Raw genomic sequence first — 22456 nt, forward strand, 5'->3', positions numbered from 1 at the left:
GAAGTTCCACTTAACACCGTACTTGAGACACCATTCCTGTACTATTGTATTTTTAAAATGTCACCTATTATCTGACTGTATCTCTTGTGGCATTGGCTGCATAGCAAACTATTTGGCTTAATCCTGCCACAGGATTTAATCCAGTTTGAATGTGGTGTGTGTAGGGTAAACATCACCCAAACTGCTCACTGATTCAACATCAATCATAACAAATTTCCAGCCTTCAGAGGTACATGTCATGGGTTCGATATAGTCTACTTACCAGGTACCCCAAAGGACTTTTTCTTCCCAAGGTTTGCTTGCTGTTGACTTTGGACATTATAATCCTTTATATAATAACAAAATCCACAGGTGGTCACTAGCTGAACTGCATCATGGCAAGTAAAGTCCTTAGGAGCACCAATGACCCTTCCTACAGAAGTAGCTTAGTGTCTCCAAAGTGAACTGCAAAGCTACTCTAGCAGGTAACAGCCGGGCAGGGAAATCCAGACTAGAGTCCACCCTAAGGCTGTGGATTTCACTGCATTCTCCTTTTTCCTTAAGCTTTCATCAGTCATCAAATATTCCACTCCAGTCAAAGCACTTTCCTTCTTTCATGTGTGTATAAAACTAAGCAAATCTTTTTATCCCTAAGTGATGGTAGAATATTATTGTGTATTTCTTCAGGTTAGATGTAAATTCACATTCCATAGAGTAGCCAGAAAAAGGCAAAACACATAAGTAAGATACGAAATCAAGAGTTTCATTATTGCTGGCTATTAAATAGACAGGGCAATGTTCTGTAAATGAAGTGCTAACCTGGTAAGTCTAATAAACCGCCTTCTCTCTTCATTATATTTTGCTAGCATGAATGCCTTCATCCTTAAACACTTAACTTTTTGTCACTAACACTGCTGTACAGTATTTTCTGAACACAGTGAAAAGACTGCTTTACATTTTGTAGAGTAAGGATTTCCTATTTGCTGAACAGTTTCCAAATTTGAAGACACATGCAACCCACAAGCCTGTAATTCTTCATTTCTTGGCACACAAGTCAGAATAAATATTGCATTTGGTTTTAACACTGACCCGTGGAGATGTAAAACCTCAATTAAAAGCAAGCTGTTCAGGAATTCCTTCAGAGAAGGAATACACACAAGAGTCCAGGAGGACTACAAGGTACTGCAGTCTCTGCATTTAAATAAGTATCCAGTTCTATCAGGTTACCTGTTAGTTTGTTGTTATGAGGAGACTCAACCACATGTGGGTTTATCCAGCCAGTCAGGGGCAGAGTTTAGCTTCTGTGCCCGGTCCGGTGTGGTCAGAGTGCTCTCCCAGGCACAGCTTTCTGGTCTGCCAAGCATGCCTGGGATCAGTGACTCCCCAGTTCCCCCACTGGGGAAATGAAATTGGGATCTCCACGCTCTGAAGCTCTCTTTGCACAGCCATCATATGTAGCCAGGTTTCCAGGCAAACACCTTTTGGGACAACATGACTGGAGACTTAGCAGAAGAATTTTGCATTTGTGGACACTTCAGCTCAAGCAGGAGCATCGCCCCTCCGCTCTCCTGCCACGACCAAAAGCAGGCTTATGCTTGGCAGCCAAATTCCAGTGGTAACACAGAGTGCCGTTAGCAGCAAATCTGAAGGACCACTTAGTTACAACAGTGGCAGCAGAAAGTTTTCATCCCCAGACCAGAGACATTACCTTTGGAAAATCACTGTTGGAGTTTTGTGGATCTTCTTTTTCCAGATTCTTTGAATACACATTTAGCTATTCTCAGCACTTCGGTGAAAAACATGGGGATGTTTCTTTCTCATTGCAGGGGGCATACAGACACTCTGCAGCTCAAATAGCAATACCCTTGAGGTCTCATACCTGCTCATTAGCAATTACATAGCCTATTAGCAAGCAGGTGACTGTCAAATTTCAAAGCTAAGAAACGAAAAGTCCTATTGTCATAGGACTGCTGTTGGAACACTTTCTGCAGAAGTATAAGTTTAGATTAAATTTTAATACTTAAATAAACCCCTGCCCAAACTGCATTGAGTCAAATGGCCTCACCAGAACTGTTGCAAAGATTTTCTGGCTCTAAGTGAAGTTAATGTGTTAGTATCAACTTTCACCACGTGGAATTTGTTCAATAGTTGTAAAACAATAGAAAAAGGTGTGCTTTCTTCAGTTTTGAACAGACCGTGACCAATAAAAGCAGACGCAGGAGCCAATTCTGAGAACCTCTAGCGTGCACGTTCAAATGAACTGGCTTCATATTATCACCAGATTTTTCAGGGCTCTCAATGTTGTAATACTCTAAGCTGTGGCTGCTTAACACTTCTTAACACAAGGTACAGCTTGCAAGGAGAAATAACTTGTGCCAATTTTCCCCAGGACAGAGGTGTTGGGGATTTTTTTTTGTGTGTCTGCATTTTATAAAATTTAGAAAAGATTTGGGTGACCTTTTATATTTATGGATGAGATCCACATCTGCACAGAAGGAAAATGGAAAGGTCTAATGAGGGTCTTTTGCACAGAAATGGCTTCCACCCTAATAAATATAATATATTCATGCTGTAAGGGTAGTTGCAACCCTGACCCAAATGGGGACAGTGAAGAATACACGTGCTGCACAGTGACTGCATCAGGCTGTGTAGGAGCCTGAACTGCATCAGCAAGTGCTAAAAAGAAGCTCCAGACCCTTTGCTATGCCTGCTGCTAGAACTTTTATATATACATATATAAACTTATACACATACATACACACATTATTTCTTTAATCAGCTATTATCTTTATTTCTGTTTTTCATTATGAATAAACATTTCTAGCACCTGCCGATTAAAAGAACAGTCATTTTTAGCCATAGGCATCAATACGCAAAAGCTATATGCAGAACAAATTTAGTTTAGCAGTCTTAAATAAAATAAAATTTAAAGAAGGCATTTGAAAAGAATAGCTGGGGCTTGCCTTGAAAAGAAAAATTGAAAGAATGTGTAAGAGCATGTGGCTGGTATGGGGGTGGTAACTGAAGATAGCAGCAGAAGCAAGAAAAAATGTTTTAAATTAATACTAGGCCTGTAAAAAAGAATGGCAAAGCTGCATCTAAAAATAATATTCTTGGACATGCCATTGCGGGATATATTCACAGTAGTGTTCCAGGCAACAACAACAACAAAAAAAACCACAAGGCAAAAAAATCAAAGAAAATATGCTTCCTGTTAAATTAAATTATTAATTAAAAATTAAAGAAGACATGATTTCTGCTTTAACCAGAACAGTAGTTTTATGCCAAATGCCAACACAGGAGTCACTTTGCACTATAAAATACCTTTATTGCAACAGCCACTGTACACCTTAATGAAGTTGTTTACTTTTGCAAGACAGGCTTTGGATAGTTTTCTATTATCTGTTGTTTTTTCACAGCATAAGCACACTAGGCCGGTAAAAAATGTTAATCACAGTTTTTAATTTGAATCGCTATTAGTTTCTTTAATATTCAAAGCAGCCCTGCTAGAGAGAGAAACAATAGCTCCAAGGCAACAGAAGCTGTTCTCTTCCCTTCCACTGAATAATAATATTTCCCAGCCTTACTTTCAGGCTGATGCCAAATTATGGGCAGAGGTGCTCACAGCTGCTGCTAGATCCAGATGACTCTCCATTTCCCTACCGACGGATGAGACAGCCTCCTCTTCCTCCTGCAGTGCAAGCAGGAAGTAGGGGAGAAGGAGAGAGGTGTTAATGAGCCCAGACCAGAGCTGGTGCCTGCAGAAGCAGCTCAGCTGCACCTCCGGCGTGCCGGTGGGGCATGCAGCGTAGGAGATCCGTGGCAGGATGACACTCACCATTGCAGCCAGAGGCCTCGGCATCAAGCTCTGGAGGTGCTTGAGCAATCACAGACAGTTTTTGCCACAATTAGCATACAGACCAAGTACCCTTCTGTGGGCAAGGGATCCTTGACTGCACTCGGCTGAATGCTTCCTCAGTGGCTCAGCACCACTGCTACTGCTTTTTCTTACAACTCTGCTTGTGTGATGTCAATCACTCTCCGAGTTAATTAGTTTGGCTTCAATTAGTAGGATAACATCTCATTTTAAGCAAGAAAATAATTCTCTTGATTTCAGTACTGTATGACTAAACCTCCAGCCCAATAACAATTCCCAAAAACCTTGACCCGATAGTGAATTCATTGTAAGTGCTGACCAGGAATCAGAATCCCAGCAAATTATGATGTTACAAAGACTTTCCAGCTCTGCCTATTCCAAGCTTCTCAGGATTTTTCAGGGCTCTCAACCCATCTTTTCCTCAGAGCGTACCTGTGGCATTACAGACAGTTTCACTATACAACCATGCAGAGAAAAACTCTGCCTGCTGCAGCAGGAGAAACACACGTGACCACTACAGGGATTACCATCTGCATTTAGGTTTGTTTTCACAGGGAGTGTAGAAAGGTGCTGCTTCAGCCAGTGGGCAATCCTGCAACAAAACCTTCTTGAGAACTTTAGCTTGTGCACGGAGTCGAGAGACCCTGAGTCACTTGACTAGCAGAACCCCTCCCCGTTAGGGAGATGTTTATGCAGTAGGTCTTGTAATAAGGGGAGGTGAAGTTTGCTAATATGTGGAGAGATGTGCAGGAAATAGGAGACCTTCGAAGGGGGAGTTTCCTGGAAAAATTAAGGCAACTTGTCTTTAGGAGAGGTTCTTGTTCAGGTGTTCATATTCTTGTTCATATTTTCCTGTGAAAAGGCCAAGGGAGCGTTTAGGTGTCTTGCATTTCATTCGATGACAGCAAATGATATCCCAGGAGGTAAAAGCTATTTAATGTATAACTAGCAATTACAAGTATTCCTGATTATATAAGGGAGTGATTTCCACATAGTTTAAACATAGTTTCTCCTTTCAGCTTCAGTACTTAATCGACTTTCAGGAAAGACATTTTCAGCACTTTGATCATGACAGTGACCATGATGTGCAGTGCCACTCAAATGTGTGCTTATTTTTTTGTTCCTTCACTTAGACGGTGATAAGCTTACGGGGTGCTCAGAAACTGAATAAAGAATTCCGTTCATCAAAGCAAAGTTTTCTGCAGATTTGGGGAAAATGCCTGTACCGCACTGCTCAAAAGGTGATATGTGATTGGGTTATTAAAGACTGAATCATAAGGCTGTAGCAGAAAGGGGCACATTAAAAATGAGTGACAACCCTTCCTGATTTGAGTATATACATGCAGCCTTAATATTCTCCTAGCACTGCCTGGAAATTTTGCATAAAATTTCTTGCAGCAGGGACTTTTGGTTGCTTGACAGATTCAAACTGACAGTCTACAGGTGAAAGGCTTTCTGCCACGTTACTAGTCTTTTGAGTCATTCAGGAGCATAGTGACAAGTGCATATTATGTGTAGGCACTTATCAAGGGCCAAGCCGTAAAAATGCTTCTAAAAACATGGCTTCATTGACTTAAGCAAGTTTGTGTCACGCTTAAGGATGTGTAGAATTTGGTTCCAAGTACAGAGCTTCCTTTCACGTTTGATGGCTCATTTTTTATTCAGCAAGATAATAGCCTGTCAATCATCAGTGAGGATAAGCTCTCCTAGCACTGTAATTCAGAGAGCAGTTGTCGATTTTACAAAGTGAGGCATTAACTTAAAGCCAACCTCCTCCTTTTGTTCTGGGCTTGATACCAACTTTGGAAGAGTTATTAAGAATTTAAGGCCTAAACAGAGCATATTCCATTGCTTTCTTGAAAATCTAGTATTTATCTTGCCTGTTTAAATAGTCAAATATTGTGGGGTTTTTCCCAACAGAAATGAAAAAAGTAAAAACAATATAAAGCATGCAGACAACATTGTGCGGTTTGTTTTCATGCACATCAAGATCTCCTGAAGGGAATAATGCTCTCTTGACAACTCAAAAAATGTACCCTGCAGGATACGATAAGTTTCATTATTTAGCATATATGCATTTATAAAGTAGCGGTTCCTGGTTTGTGTGAAAAACCCTGCTGTTCTGCAGTGACTAAAACGCACCCCCAGTAACAAGGCAAAACCCTCACCCAATGGGGCGGCCTTCACTTCAACTCTAAGTGTGCAAATTGCTTCACAGTTTTAAGGGAAGGAGGGAAACAGGAATACTCACAACTTCATGTAGGCGATTTAAGATCAAGAACTTGGAAAATGTGGTAGCCTAGCAAGATGAGAGTCAGCCTGGGGTTTTAACCCTTTGATATTTATTCCTTCTTGGTAGAAAAACTTAGCATGTGTAGAAAGTTGAGGCAACCATGCAACTGCTAGATTCTCTCTATGTTACTCTGCACATGGTAAGACACTTACCATGGTGAGTTTAGAGAAATAAGATTAATGTATAAGACCAGACTACTTCAGACCCATACGATGGTGAAGGCTCACAACCTTGAAGAGAAGAAGGTGCTGGGTGTTGGTTGGCAGTAGCCACCCCCAGTCCACTGAGGAGTGACACTGCTGTTCCTCAGGTCCAAAAGTCTACAGTGGTTCCTGTGAATGACCTCTGGGAAACTGGAAAACCATCCAGTCCCACCAAGAGACAGCAGACCGAAAAGTTTCCACCTGATTACAGTGAACATTAGAGCAATAAGTCTAAAAATACATTGCTTTACTCTTACATTAGCCTCTTAACCTCCAGATCGAGACTAAAAATAGAGAAAGCAGTCACTGAAAGGGTCAGTGATTTGGTCTAGAGATTGCATCAATGTTCTTCTTGTGTTAGGATCTTTTTAATAACACAGTCACACACTTTATTGTGGTGGAAAATAAGGTAGATCTGTTTCCCTGCCATCTTATATTCCACAGAACTGTGGTCAATGTGATGTCCCTTGGAAAAGTGTGAGACCATTGCAAAAAAGGCTGAAATTGATGTCAAATCCATGTAACATCAATTTAAAGATCCTGCCAATCTGTATGGTCAAGGCCCATCGCAGTTAGGCATCTGGTTCTATTCTCAGCTTCGTATTCCAGCAAAATCTCTGAATTTGGTATGTATTTCACTGTGTCACACTATATGCTTTTCAGGCTGTTAATGCTTTGAAATGTGAATTACAGTGGAAATTGCAGTGGAAAATAAGAATTAATTCTGTTTCTCTGCCATCCTCAGCAGAAAGCTATCTCACACTGCACCGAACCAGTCCCCTATTGTTTAGGATTTCTGGATTGCTCTTTGAAGATGTCAAACAGTCTCACTGCAGAATTAAAGGATTCTGGGTCACTCTCTTGGGGCTAGGTGCTTAGTAGGTGCTTTGAATCTTGCCTTGATTCCCGTTTCACAGAACCCTTAAAATATTATTTTACTAATTTCATAAATATTTATACAGTACGCAGCAGGGAAGCAACATTCCTGATTACAAGCTACTTACAGAAGGCACCACTGCAATCCAAGTATTAAAAAAACAGATTGTTATAATTGCTGAATACCTTGAGCTTATGGTAAATTTTAGCTCTTCTCACAGAATTATGGTGTCTTAGTCATCCTTGTTGTATTGACAGAATGTTTGGAGAAAGTCTCCTCTTTCAAATAAACCTAATATTAGTGCCTGACTCACTGATATTGCAATGTTTTGTCTATAAATATTTCAAACATTGTGTGTTTGGTTGTATATTTTATGTAACTGTTACCTCACTGAGACATTCTTCCCTATTTTCTTCCACATTTTCAAAACATTTTCCAGACTGCGGACTTTGCAGAGCGCTGCCCCTCTGGCAAGGCAGAAGAAGGCATTCCCTCCTGTTGCTCTTCTGGCCCACTCACAGAGATCCACACTCGGCATCGTGAACCAAGTAACTTCTATATAAAACATTTGCAGAAGAACCAATACTAGCCTGGAAGGAAATATTATCTCTTTATTTTATCAGACTTCTCATCTACATTTAGATAAAATCATTTGCATTATGACTGTGCTGAGACTGGCATATAGGAAAATATATAATGCTGAGTATGTCCAGTTCTCAGCTTCCGTAAAATTTGGAGACATTGAACACCTCTACTAGGGGTTACCAGAAGCTGTCAAGTCAGGTCCAGGATGTCACTAGAATACGCTTTAACTTTTGGTCAGCGCTGAAGTGGTCAGGCAGTTGATCATTGTAGATTCCTTCCAAGTGAAATATTCTATTCTATTCTATTCTATTCTATTCTATTCTATTCTATTCTATTCTATTCTATTCTATTCTATTCTATCCTATCCTATCCTATCCTATCCTATCCTATCCTATCCTATCCCATCCCATCCCATCCCATCCCATCCTATCCTATCCTATCCTATCCTATCCTATATGGTGGTTACCCTAGCCATATACTCCTAAAGATGCATAAGGAGGAGGCATATTCGCCTGTTTATTTGTTCTATTTGTTATAGCATTTGCTTTTTATAAAACTAAAAGTACAAAAATAAAATTATAATTTACAAAGTTAAAATATATGGTTTGATCTGCTCCCCCCAACATCTTCCTTCCTGTTGTATTGCTTGTAAAGTCCTAACGTTGCCCTTTGCATATCAATTCCAGAAGGCGGCATATAAAATCATTTAGAACTGGGCTGTGCACCTGTACGCAACAGCACAACTCAGGTTGTCGAGTAGGTGCTAGTGAGTATGACTATCACAGCTTGACTCTTGGCTTATCAGCAGAATCATAACGATTTTGTGGCACAATGGTCATTCCTTGAATAACATCAATTTGTCAAAAACAAAAAATAGAAAAATATTTCTTTTCTGAAGCATCTCAAATTTAAGTGAGTTGAAGCCCACTATTTTTAAGTTATTTGGTCAAAATAAGTACACAACTTTCTGAAGTTATCAAAAATATTTATTTCACACAACCGCTTTTTTTTCCCCTTATTACTCATCTGGGAATACTTTATTTTAATGTTTTGGATTGTCTTAGATAAGCTATTACTTTAGATTTTTTTTTTTAGGAACTCTTTTCCTCCATAATTAGAATATTAAAATCACCAAGACTTTTACAGGTTAGAGACAGTCAGAGTCACTGGAAGGTGGGGAATCAGAAAGGCATATTGCTGCTGACAGTCTTTTTATCTGGCAGTCATATGTGAAACTTTCATTAATGATGTTCATTGTTCTATCGATTTTATATCCGTGCTATCAAAGCATCTTTAATGCATTAAAGATACAAAGAAAATTTCACTACATGCAATGGCCACTGACATAGGGCAGATTGTTTCAGTGTGATACATGATTGCAAAAGATAACTGCCAGTCTGTTCAGCTGATAATCAGATGTGAAATAAAGTCAAATCATTCTAAAACAGGGTCAAATTAATTTAGGGTCAAAGCGAACAGCAGCTCACTCTCCTATGTGTTATGTTTTGTTTGATTATTTCCTCCTTTATGCATCTTATAAGTAAAGGGCAGATTTTTCAATTCTATTGCTTTCAGAGGACCAATGCTAAAATTTTGGTTTTCTGTATTTATGTTTATTTATTGTACGCCTGTGTTTTGCTTTTTTTTTTTTTAATTTGCATTACTGAAATTGTTAAACTATACTACTATATTAAAAATACCAAAAAATATGGGTAATACAGAGAAAAGTTTAAATTTAATCTGCATGAACAGAATGTATATAAGAATTAATCCAACTTCATAATCACTATGGAGGTACTTCTTCAGGAGAGACATCAGACCTCTTGGAGAACACAAAACACAGTGGATGTGCCCAGTTAGCAGAAGTTACAATTTAAGGAAAAAAAAAAAATTGTCTACTCTGTAGTACCTGAAGATTTTGTGCAGGGCAGGAGAATGGGCAGATGGGGACCTTAATACTCAGAATGAGTGACCGTTCCCTCCTGCGAGCAAAGAGCCAGGTTGCTATTAAAAGTTTTGCTTTCCTAGTTATGTCAGTAAGAAATTATGTTAGTAAGAAATTTAAATTTAAAAACACAACACCTGTAGCTAAGGCAGCTGTTTAGGCTAAAGCCCAAGAAAAAGAAAAAAAAAAAAAGTGGAGTTTTTTGCCAACAGAAGCTTTGGGAAGCTGTTATAAATTATCTGGCCAAATACATATATGTGTACAAATGTATATATAAAAAACATATACATGTTTATATACATATATATAAGGTCTCTCTTTCCCAGTAGTAAAATGTATCTTGAAGAAAAGAGGTTGTGGACATACCCATCTACAGCAGCCACGCAGCAAGGCCCCTGTGCCCCACATCCACAGGACAAGTACACATGCACAGAGACTGTTTTCTGGGACTTCCAAAGTCCAGTCATTTCTAACGCCAGCAAGGAGAGTTTCCAAATTTCCTTTCTCCTGTCCTCTCTGCCCTGAGCTCTGCAGGCATGAGCTGCCTTCCCTTCTTCCCTTCCCTTCCCTTCCTTCCCTTCCCTTCCCTCCCTCCCCATCTCTTCCCCTTAGAAATGTCACTATCCCCATCTGCTGCCCCCGAACTCCCTGTGCTGGCAGGAACGCACGGGCAGAACGAAGCAGCTGAAGTCATTCAGCATAATGCGCTACACTGACACTTCAAAGGCAATTACTAACGTTTTCCACTGAGAAAAAAATTGTGCAAAAGGGATTAATGCCGCTATGTTTCTCTTTTGATGCCTGTAATGCAGATCAGGACGCATCTCCTGCATCATCAAGTCCAACTCTTTCTTGCTGCAGGCACCACGTAGGTTATTTGTTCAGTAAGAGTATGTGTGCTTTTTACCAGATAAGCTAACTGGTGACTGAGGGATTGCTTATGCTTTCTAGTACATCCCTGGAAAGAAGATATGCTCTCATAATACCTGAATTATGTGGAATTTTCTTTGTGTGTCTATCTATCTATCTGAAATGATGTTACAATTTCAGCCAGCAAATGTATGTTATTGTGGTCAGCAGGACTTCTCCTATTTGAAATTATGCATGCTTTACTGTTTTTATCAAATGAAATGGTAATAAAACAGCTCAAAAAGTGTGTGCTCTTATTGGAAAACACATTTTACAGGAACTGCTTCTTCTGATAATTACATATTTGGCGACAGAGGGTGAGGGGGTGAAGAAAAGCTATTTTCCCATCTGCAGCAAATCCTGACAGCAGCTTAAAAACAACATTAATGAGAGAAAGAAAAAGATATCTTTGTGAAGGCTTTAGATATTAGTTTCAGATAAGTAAGCCGCATGCGAGGCCTTCCTTGATTTATTTTGGTTTGCAGGGGAGTGAGCTTTGCACAGCTCACTGGAACTCCTGGCAAAATACAGGTATCTGAGGACATGTAGGTCTCACTGAATATTCTAAACAAGAAATACTTATTGAATGGTTTACTTGACAGCATTTACACCATTCAAACTCTGGACAGAGCCAGGAAATGAAGAAGTAAAAAAGGGATCAAAGTTTACTGGCCCAGTAAATTGAAGAAAAGGGAAACATTCAGATCGGTCTTTACTGAGACCAAGTAATTCACCTCACCCTAAGTAGACTCCTCTTTGCTGTAGAGCCCTGAGTATGGGCTCAGGACAGTTTGGTAAGGAAAAAGGTTAAATGATAACTGTTGTCAGCTCCAGACAACAGCAGAAGAAAGGAAAGCCTTGTGACAGCTCTGTCCTGGGAACAAGACACGCAGAGCAAAGCTCTGCCTTCAGCTGTGCGCTTCACCCTACAGTATCACGGCGATTTTGGGGTAAGTGGTTTGCCTGACCTTGCACCTTGCAAAAACCTGTCTCCTCTTGTCCGTGGGGGGACGTGGCACAGCAGCCACCAGCACTGCAATAAGTGGAAACCTTCGGTCATGCGCAGGAGAGAGCTTGAGGCCTTTGAAAGGTCTTTGCTTTATAAAGTTGTAGCTCCTGCGTTCTGCCTCACAATCCTATCTGCTGGCATGTGTAATCATAACCCTTCAGCTGAAGATCTACACTATAAAAGTCTGTAATGCAAGATACGGAATACATATGTTTATCTGTAAATGTCCCTATTTAGATGCAGAAATTCTATTTGTACCTTTACATATACTGTAATTTTTCTGTAACATCTATAAGGCATTAAAACATATGCTGTTGAAAAACAGAGCATGTGAATGTCCTTGATTTCCAGGAGCTGTTAGCTTCTCCTACCTGTGGTACTTGCTGCTTAATAAACAAAACATTTCTTCTAACACCCCAAATAATTCAAAGTCTCAGAACACTTTGTCACTAAAAAGTGTTTTGAGGCTTCACCTGGTGGTCGCTGAACACTGTGAAATGGGTGCACAGGGACATCATACAGTAAGACTGTTCCCTAGACCAGTAATACTACCTGAAACAAACAAAATAGAAGAAGAAAAGCAGGAACTGGTTATCAGGGTCTCTGGGTATTTTGACTGATATTTTAGATTAAGAGGAAACTGATTGCAACTCTAGTAACTTGGTTCAAACACAAGCAGGAGCTGCTGTGATACTCAGTCGCAGACTGCTCCTGGAACAGTCTGTGGACTGAGCGCAAGCACAGATGCTTTGCCATTGCCACTTGGATATAATCGTGGCTTTTTGTCTCCATCATAACACAGTTCTGCTTCTTATATTTGTATTGGCTCTTGATGAGATGGGACTCCTGATGAGTCACTCTGGGGGAAGAGTGGCTGGAAGGCTGCCTGGCAGAAAAGGACCTGGGGATGCTGGTCAACAGCTGGCTGAATATGAGCCAGCAGTGTGCCCAGGTGGCCAAGAAGGCCAACAGCATCCTGGCTTGTATCGGAAATAGTCTGGCCAGCAGGACTAGGGAAGTGATTGTGTCCCTGTGCTCGCAGAATCACAGAATCACAGAATGGTAGGGGTTGGAAGGGACCTCTGGAGATCATCTAGTCCAACCCCCCTGCTAGAGCAGGACCACGTCCAGGTAAGCTTTGAATATCTCCAGAGAAGGAGACTCCACAACCTCTCTGGGCAACCTGTGCCAGTGCCCTGTCACCCTCAAAGTGAAGAAGTTTTTCCTCATATTGAGATAGAACTGCCTGTGTTCCAGTTTGTGCCCGTTGCCCCTTGTCCTGTCACTGGGCACCACTGAAAAGAGTCTGGCCCCATCCTCTTGACAACCACACTTTAGATATTTATAAGCATTGATCAGATCCCCTCTCAGCTGTCTCCAGGGTAAACAGACCCAGTTCTCTCAGCCTTTCCTCATACAAGAGATGCTCCAGTCCCCTCATTATCCTCGTAGCCCTCTCCTGGACTCTCTCCAGTAGTTCCCTGTCTTTCTTGAACTGAGGAGCCCAGAACTGGACACAGAACTCCAGATGTGGCCTCACCAGGGCAGAGTAGAGGGGGAGGATAACCTCCCTCGACCTGCTGGCCACACTCTTCTTAATGCACCCCAGGACACCATTGGCCGCCTTAGCAACGAGGGCACATTGCTGGCTCATGGAGAGCTTGTTGTCCACCAGGACTCCTGGGTTCAGAGAAATAAAATCAAATCTTAAAACACTTCCCCCCACCCCTCCCATCTTCCCGGGCTTAACTTCACTCCTGGCTTCAACCTCCTCCTCCCTCTCAGCAGCACAGGAGGATGGGGAATGGGGGTTGTGGTCAGTTCGTCACACGTGGACTCTGGTGCTCCTTCCTCCTCAGGGGGAGGACTCCTCACACTCTTCCCCTGCTCCAGAATGGGGTCCCTCTCACAGGAGACAGTCCTTCATGAACTTCTCCAACGTGAGTCCTTCCCACGGGCTACAGTCCTCCACGAACTGCTCCAGCATGGGTGTCTCCCACAGGGTGCAGACCTTCAGGAGCAAACTGCTCCAGCATGGGGTCCCCCACGGGGTCACAAGTCCTGCCAGCAAACTTGCTCCAGCATGGACTCCTCTCTCCATGGGGCCACAAGTCCTGACAGGAGCCTGCTCCAGCATGGGCTTCCCACAGGGTCACAGCCTCCTTCAGGTGCCTCCACCTGCTCCAGCGTGGGGTCCTCCACAGGCTGCAGGTGGAATCTCTACTACACCCCCCTCATCCTTCCTCCATGGGCTGCAGGGGGACAGCCTGCTTCACCATGGCCTTCACCATGGGCTGCAGGGGGATCTCTGCTCCGGCGCCTGGAGCACCTCCTGCCCCTCCTTCTGCACTGACCTTGGTGTCTGCAGAGTTTCTTACATCTTCTCACTCCTCTCTCCGGCTGCACAAGCTCTCTCTAGCCTGTTTTTTATTTTCCTTCTTAAATATGTTATCACAGAGGCGCTGATGGGCTTGGCCTTGGCCAGCAGCGGGTCCGTCTTGGAGCCGGCTGGCATTGGCTCTATCAGACACAGGGGAAGCTTCTGGCAGCTTCTCACAGAAACCACCCCTGTAGCCCACCCTCCACCACACCCCCCGCTACCATAACCTTGCCATGCAAACCCAATACAAAAAGACATGTAGATGTGGCACTTAGGGACATGGTTTAGTGGTGGACTTGGCAGTGCTAACAGTTGGACTCAATGGTCTTAAGGGTCTTTTCCAGCCTAAATGATTCCATGATTCCATTCTAAGATTTTGCTTTAGATTGCCAAACTAGCTGTATTGAAACCATTTTTAAAATGGATTTTCTACATATTTGGGTGTGGGGTTTTGAGGGTTTTTTCCTGATACTCAGTTTGAAAATCTCTTTGTGTGTATATAAGTTTAAAGTCTTCACTTCTAATTTTCACACTTGGTATTTAGAAGCCTGAAAGAGTGTTGGTTTCTTCTGGTTTTTCATTTTTCCAGGCATTTGGAAGAAATCTGCTAGACACAGCATGACCTGGTGGCCAGCGCAACACACACCTTCAACACTGGCCCGTACATTACACAAAAGTGTCTGAACTCACAAAGGAACCACTGGATGAGAAGAGGACATGGCATCCTAACGTCGTAAGGAGGGTACCTGTCTGAAGGCAGGAAGCATTTGTACACTGCACCGGTCAACCGTCTTTCACCACACAGTGGCACCAAAGGAAGCCTGAAAGGATGCCAGGTCTCTTCCTCAGGACCAAATCTTTTACTCCATCAAAATCTTACCAAAGATCTCAGAAGTGGAGGTGCAGCAGAGAGGGAAGGTGGGTACTGAACATCAGGCTGTCCAAGAGGCAGAAGCCACAGTAAGAGCTTTAGACATGTTTTTGGTAACTGAGAGAAAAGATCAACCTGTTGGGCCATGACCATCCTCCTGCTTCTGAAGGAGGGAGCCTGTGTTGTCTCTGCCCCTCGGACTCTGAGCAAGAGCTGAAAACACGCTACAGGGTTGCGGTTACCGCTCCAGAGAGCTAAATTCAGCCATACGGGATCAGTGTAACTGGGAACGTGTTCCACTTTGGATGTTATTCACATCAGCTAGTACCTCATAACAAATTTTTACTCCTCTGGTTCAGCTCGGTGCAAACAGAGCAGAACATTAGGAAATCTCTAAAGATAATCAGAAAATAACTGGAGAATCAAAAACACTTCTCAACTTGATTGTACAATCAAATTTTATTGTTAAAAGAAAAAAAAAACCCAAACAAGCCAACGGGGTTTCTAGATTCAAATGCTGTTATATTTTGAGTACTGGTGAACTTCTGATTCTTGCACTTCAAAACTTCAAAACTTCTTATATTAGTTTAGTGCTCAAGGCACAGCACCAAAATGCAGTCCTCAGCCTGGCATCCAGTCAGGGTTATTCCATGGATTAATCAGGACGCCTGATTCCCAGAGATTTTTTGCACATTGGCTGAGCATCTGATTACAGCGGTGCTATAAATGGCTGACTATCCATTGCATAGCTTATCCAGACAGTGCATGGTGTATTCTACCTCAGGAAAATTAGTGTGCTTATTATTTCATAGCTTGGATTCCAGTTGATTGAGGAAGTGACCTCCATATTTTGGAATTATTTGAAATGTTTGTCGCATTCAGAAAGTGTCTTGTTTTACTATCATGGTGAAATTCAAGCATATGACCATATTATTGTCAGAATCATCAGAGAATCCTTGTAAAATAATGGTATAATTGCCCTAAAACAAGCAAGGAGAAAAAAAAAAAAAAAAAGAAAATTAGTGCATAATGCGGCCTGCTCTTGTCCAAGTAGCTGCTTGGAATGGTTCTGGAGATTTCTGTTAGGACTGAAAAAGAAAGTTTCCCATCAGGGACTGTTATCATGGGTATATTCAGATATATGTGTACATAAAAAACAGTGCTCTGCTTTCTTCTCATGACCAGTAATTAAGAGACTCAATAGACCAGGCTGTGTTCTGCAATAATGGGCTTTTTTGTCCCCAATGTGAGGCAGTAACGTTAATAGCCCTTTTAACTTACATCCAGCAAGGATTCACTCCTATCAACACCTCCATTTTCTGTTGACTTTCTGCCACCGTCTTGCCCCAAAGCCCGTATGTAGACCATAGGTAGCTGCAATAACAGCCTTTATGTTTTACAGCCAGTCCTAGGGAAATCCTCCTGGCTACAAACTACACACCTTCTGACCAGTCTTGTAATAAAGTTTGTTGTGCTGCACAGTCCATCTTTTTGTTTCCAGCTGTGATCATGTACTGGACATTTAACTGCTATTCAGCCTCAGTGGTGTTTACCAAAATCATCAAATTATAGTGAACATATGATGTGAATACATCAAACATCTGCTTTACGAAAGCTAAAGCAACCTCATACTATTATTGGTGGCAAAAAGTTTGTCCTGAGTTTGGATATGATGTCAAGATTAGGATGAAATATGCTAGAGAGAGGAGAGTGGGAGAAAGGACCCATGTGAAAAGAGTGCTGTAGCCATCCTTCAGTCCCTCATCAAAGTATAGCCAGAACTTCTCCTAATGTGAGGTATCAAGCTGCCTACATAAATCACACTGTCAGGGTCCAGCTCACCTCCTTGCATGGAGCATCTGCCCCCTGACTAGCGGGATACTGCTTGCCTGAACCTTAGCCATAAGCCCAGCTCTAAGTCAGCCACGCTTTCTCACAGTGCACACTGCTGTAAGCAACACCAGTCCTCTCGTCAGTGCAGCATCCCTTCCAGACCCACCGCTTTGCTTATCCACATCCAGCAGTCCGATCCATAAAGCAGCATCACCCCAGGCTTAGCTGTTGTCTAGCTACCCACCTTCACACCCTCACACTGACAGACTTTTGTAGGCACCAGGACAGAATATAGCTTGGTGGCCCCTACTGAACCCAGATCTTACCCCACCTTCTTTGACACCTGTCACCTTCCTCTTCTGGTATGGCAAACTGGGGATGAGCACTTGGTAGCTGAAGGGCTCTTAGGACTAATCTGAAGACTGGAAGGCTTGCAAGAATTCCTAATTTACAGCAAAGGCTATGATTAGGGTTAGGTCCTGGTCCGGCAGAGTCCTACCGGGAAGTGCCAGGTCTGCCATAAGCACCTCCTCTATTGGAGGACTGCTTATGGCCGGGGACATTCCTGTCTACTACCAGTTCTGGGGCTTGAAGAGATGCTGGGCTGGATGGAGTTCCACAGTTAGAGGTCCATGAGCTTTGACTTAAGGGGAGGCTGGAAATTTTGTACCAGTAGGAGCCTCTTAGTGATATTTGTGGGGATTAATAGGGATGGTAAGGGTTTTGAGAAGGCTCAGGCAGCTGATGAGGCAGGTGTTGGATGAGAGTGGGCTAACCTGAGGACTGGTGCTGCTCCTGGTTTAACGCTGGAGCACTGCTTTTGCTTCTGGATATTGTTATCCCTCTTTAAATCTTTGAAAATGGTTTTGGGGAAGAACAGACCAGCACGTGAAAAGAACATAAAATAAAGAATGAAATGGGCAGAAAGAGTATGGATGGATTTACTCGAACAGGTAAAAGGAAACACAATAATTGACAAAACCAAAATGGAATTATTAGGGTGACATTAACTGATATCTGTGGTATTTTCTTTTGTAAAATAAAGGAGGAATAATAGAGGAATAATAACCTGAGGACACCTAGCATTTCAGAGATGTTACCATTCTGCAGTCATCACTTCAAGCATAAGTTCTCTGACATTTCCTTTTGCTGTTTTCGACAGTTTGGGTGAATATCTCTTTTCAGAAAATATACACATGTAAGTATATGATTTTACTATCGTTATTAATTTATATAAACTACTGAAAAGTACCTTTGGAAACTTTGTTCTTGCACCTTTAATGTCAAAGGATGTTGCAACTGTTTCTGTAAAACAGAGATAATTATAATATAAATGGTTAATTATAAAGCCATCAGTCAAACTTCCTAAATAACTTCAAAGCAATATGGCATATCTCTCAGCAGCAGTGCCAATGCCATTTACTCTTCCAGCAATAAAGCCCTCACCTGTTTCTTCTCCGAGAGCTCTGCCTATTTCCCTAAACCACATTAGAAAATAGAAATTAACCACGGTGTTCCTGCAACATCTCCTACGGACCCATCCTATAACTTAACTTGTAATAATAGTTCAGCTGACTGATAACTGAAGAGAGATGGTATTAATTTTTAAAGAAAAGAAAGCATGGATTGTGTATTTTGACTTCCTTACAGGTCTTTTTGGCCTTTAGTCAGACATCCTGCCTGAATTCTCTGGATCCGAGCCTGTGTCATGTTAATGTTGGTTAGCCCCTACGACAGGATTGACTCTTCTTTAATAAAAATCATTATACATGGGTGTAGAGAACCTCTTTAAAAAACCATCCAGACACATCTAAATAAACTGTGTTCTGGATATTAGTAGTTTTCCTAGCTCCTCTCCAGTTTTCTGTACAGTTCTGTCAGTTCTGTACAGTTCAGTCAAATGTCATTTTAGAGATGTTAACAATAAGAGCGTTATAATGAGATGAAGGATATTAGTAATTCTAATTTATAGAGATGGAAACTGTAGTACAAGGATGTTAAAGCATAGAATTTGAAAATTCTGTATTTAAGTGAGGTTCTGGCACTGGAGAACTGCCTATTCTGAAGTCTGCTGCCTGCCAAGCAAAGTGAATTTTATCTGGATTGTGGAGAGAAATATCTGTCTGCATGGGTCGATCAATTAGTCCTTTAAGAAATCTGCTTCGTGGTGAAAAAGGGCTGGCAGGATACGGCCCTGTTGTGGAGGGAACCTGCCAGGCAAGGGAAAGGCACCGTATATTTTCTGCACCAACCTCCTTTCAGCGCTCCACAAATTGAATATTCGTCGTCAGCTCCGCAGCAGAGGACATCTTTCCAGTGTAATGCTTTAACACCATCATACCAGACATTGAAGACGACCTTCAGAAAGGTGATGTCATTTCCTAGTTAAGGCATTGCAAGGAAGAAAAAGGTAGCTGGTAGGGAAGGTAAAACATACGCAGACACGCTATTTGAATAAAATCTATTGTTCTCTGAAATATGATTTTTTTAAAGACTGCCCACAAAAATACATATCTTGAAAACTATGTTATTTCCAGACAAAACAAACTGGTTTTTTAACAAAAAGCATCATTCTTAAAAAATATTTGAGTGAACAATTTCAAAATGTTTTAATTTCTTCTGCAAAGATAATAGAGTTTGCTCAGCTCCACAGCTAACCCAAATAAATACTCAGATGAGGACTCTGAGAGATCCCACACCTGTAGTTTTAAGCAGGTGTTGCAAACAAACTGTCCTGAATGCCGTCATAAAGTTATCTTTATCTTCTAGTGTGCTGCAACCGCTTGTCTGCTTCTTCCAGATGAATGCATGTGTACCTAAACCGTCTCAGATTTGCGTGTACAGTCCCCGTTAGCTTGCGGAGCTCTGCTAACTGCTCAAACAAGTGAAACTCAAACGCGCTTATTTCCACAAATCACCGTTTCTGTCCATCACCATAGTTTATCTATTCTGTTTTTAATCACAGCAACTGATGGCCTAAATAATTGGACATTTAGGATAAAGTGTCAACTTTTTGCTCGTTTTTATTTTTTTGCACTTGTAGAATATAATTGTCTAGTCAAGAGGGACTGACTTGGAATCCAGGTAAGAGAAGCCTTCCAGACGGATTCGTTAATGATGCCGCAAGGTGTCACATTAAACATGAAAACATGATCTGTAGAATCTACAGGATAAAAAAGTATTTCATATTGTTAGTGTAAACAGGCTTCTCCAGGAAAATAATAAAAACATGCATATATACATGCTTAGAATAAACACATACACATTTAAATTTTTATTTAATATAAGGTATATAGTATAAAATTGTCTACTATAAATATCCATAGTAAACATTAATTATATATTTAAAATTATATTTCTGATTATGTATATGTTTAGAAGGCAACAATAATGTCGTATTTCTTTGAGATTAAAAGTAGTAGGAAAATCAGTTGTTGGGTTGATGATATTTTGCACACAAACACTTATAGGTGAAAGTAACTGTATTTCTCTTTTGAAGTTATACAAAATTTTATTAGCATTAAGTCAGCGTGGTCCTCTGCTGAAAACATCCCAATTTATGCAAACCATGGAATCTATATAAACTTGCTGACAACAGCTAAATATGTTTTTAATGTACCAGCGCATTTTCCAGGATAACATAAATGAGCCTTTGAGTAGATTTGCTTTGTGGGTGACCCACCTAGCATTGTACAATGCACAGTGTCAGATGCAGAGTGATAAAGCATTGTACAATGTATATCTAATTAAATTTAGAGCCCATCAGCTGATACTTTAATTTTTAAAAAAAAATTATTCAGTGACAGGCTTTGGAAGGATTTTCAGTCATTATTTTTATTTTTATTTTTATTTCTATTTTTTTATTTTTTAGTGTTTTTACATTTTTAATATTTTTTAATTTTTTATATATTTTTTAAATTTATTTTAACTTTTTTTTTTTAAAGAAGTCTGTTCAATTCAGCATGCTTTTGCCCTCCTTAGTGTGCTGATGCTGAAGAAGTGCTCTGCTTGCCGCGGGCCTGGAGGCAGGGTGGGGAAGGGGTGCTCCCTGTGCTAACCCAGCTCTGCGCCGGCAGGAGCAAATGGGATGGCAGGATGATTTACAGTGAGGGGTCCTGTCTTCTGTTTTGGGGATTAAAGCAAGGGGCGTGCAAAGGGAAACTGGCTGTTGGTAACCAGCAGTCAGCTTCTCGTCTCGGATACAACTGCGCACAGGAAATTACGCACAGGAAAAAGGGCAAACAAAACTCACCATGGTCTCAAATGTTTGGTTTGCAAGCTTAAGTAGCACCACTTTTACCCTTGCTAAATTTTTAACATGAGTTAATGTAAAGCAACGTACCCAAAATAACCATCCCCTCCTGTGCTTCAGTTTATATAGCTATAATGCATGCAGTTTTTCAAAAGACCTGGGCGTTTCCTTGCGAAATACCTCCTCAAAAGCCATCCTTCTGGCCACTGAGCCACACAGGCACACGGGCATCAGGGAGGTGCCACGTCGTTGCACAATCGACCAAAAAACTCAGTGGACCACATAGCTCCGGTGGCCTATGACACAGACACGGCAAAGAGGGACACGCTCCGTTGTCCCAAAACCTAACTGATCCTCCAGCCTGGCAAAATATCACATACCCCCTTTTCTTCCATATACTTAAAGATTTTCATTGCAATATATTGGTTAAATTGCTGCGGATAATTTATACAGTACAGTACTCGCAAAACAAGTTTAAATCCCTTACCTTCTACTATTTCCTGAATCAAAACATGCCCACTTTACTTGGGAGTAAACTTCTCTCTTAGCTGCTGCAACCAGCATTGTGGCAATATTTACGCCTATGCAGTATAATTCTTATAAAAGGGTAATTAATAACGGAAATATACTGCAGCTGAACTTTTTATTTTTCCGTATTCATCAAACAAGTTTGCAAGAAAGTTCACGTTTCCTCAGACTACAGTAATTGTTGTGTGAACACCAGTAAGAAAAGAATAAGCAATTTTTTACTTACCGCAAAAAGTATATGACATTTCTAGCTCTGACGACATACAAAGAAATTCACTGGCGGCAGGGGTGAATAAAATGAAAAGAAAAAGTCCAAACATAGTTACTTTTTTGGCTCAGTATTTGGTGAAACAAAAGTTTGTTTTGGGGAAAGAGGAACAAAACTTCAGCACAGTCATCCTCGATCACGTGTCTTCAGGGAATACTCGGTTATTTTGTCAAATTCTCTGCAATCTTAGTTAATCCTACTGCAGCACTATCAGCATCACAATAAATTTTGCGGAGAAAAAGAATTTCTGCTCTTGTCACATTTTCTCCAGACAATGCAGCTCAAGCCGTGAGTAAAAAATGAAAGAGAAAACTGTGTGAAATGGGGAAGTGAGGAGAAGTAAAATTATGATTACCAGAAGCACGTAAAGGGCAAGTTTAGTTGACTCATCAGACATAAAATTTATTAAGGCGTAATTTCAAACACTCCCAGAGTTTCCCGTACATAATAAAGAAGAGAAAAATCCACAAATGATGATAAACAAGTCCACGCTTTTATTGATATGGTAGTCAATAACTCGCACGAGTTTTCAGAATGAATCCCTTAGAAAGCTCACCATGCTTTAAGAACGTGCCGGCACTCTGGAGGAGCGTAATTAGATGACGTATTTCCAAATGGAAGCAACGATGGGAGCTGAACGCAACCGT

General features: G+C 41.2%; 1 protein-coding gene across 1 annotated transcript; it reads right to left on the bottom strand.

The window, feature by feature from the left end:
• Nucleotides 1–15430: 15430 nt before the first annotated feature.
• LY96 (lymphocyte antigen 96) lies at nt 15431–22084 on the bottom strand. Its single transcript, XM_054816479.1, has 5 exons — nt 21768–22084; nt 19835–19924; nt 19014–19142; nt 18014–18066; nt 15431–15908 (listed from the first exon to the last, which is right to left on the bottom strand). The coding sequence occupies exons 1-5, from the start codon at nt 21859–21861 to the stop codon at nt 15807–15809; spliced, it is 468 nt and encodes a 155-aa protein (XP_054672454.1). The 5' UTR covers nt 21862–22084; the 3' UTR covers nt 15431–15806.
• Nucleotides 22085–22456: the final 372 nt, after the last annotated feature.

This window comes from Grus americana, chromosome 2 (genome assembly GCF_028858705.1).
Source record: "Grus americana isolate bGruAme1 chromosome 2, bGruAme1.mat, whole genome shotgun sequence".
NCBI classification, from domain to species: Eukaryota; Metazoa; Chordata; class Aves; order Gruiformes; family Gruidae; genus Grus; species Grus americana.

Bases quoted from the DNA above. Each gene is read 5' to 3' on its own strand.
- LY96 (XM_054816479.1), bottom strand. From the start codon at position 21,861: ATGTTTGGACTTTTTCTTTTCATTTTATTCACCCCTGCCGCCAGTGAA. The intron at 19,143-19,834 runs GTCAGTCCCTCT...TGCCTTAACTAG, and splicing joins TTCTCTTACCTGGATTCCAA to GAAATGACATCACCTTTCTG. The intron at 18,067-19,013 runs GTTGGTGCAGAA...TCTGTTTTACAG, and splicing joins TTGTGGAGCGCTGAAAGGAG to AAACAGTTGCAACATCCTTT.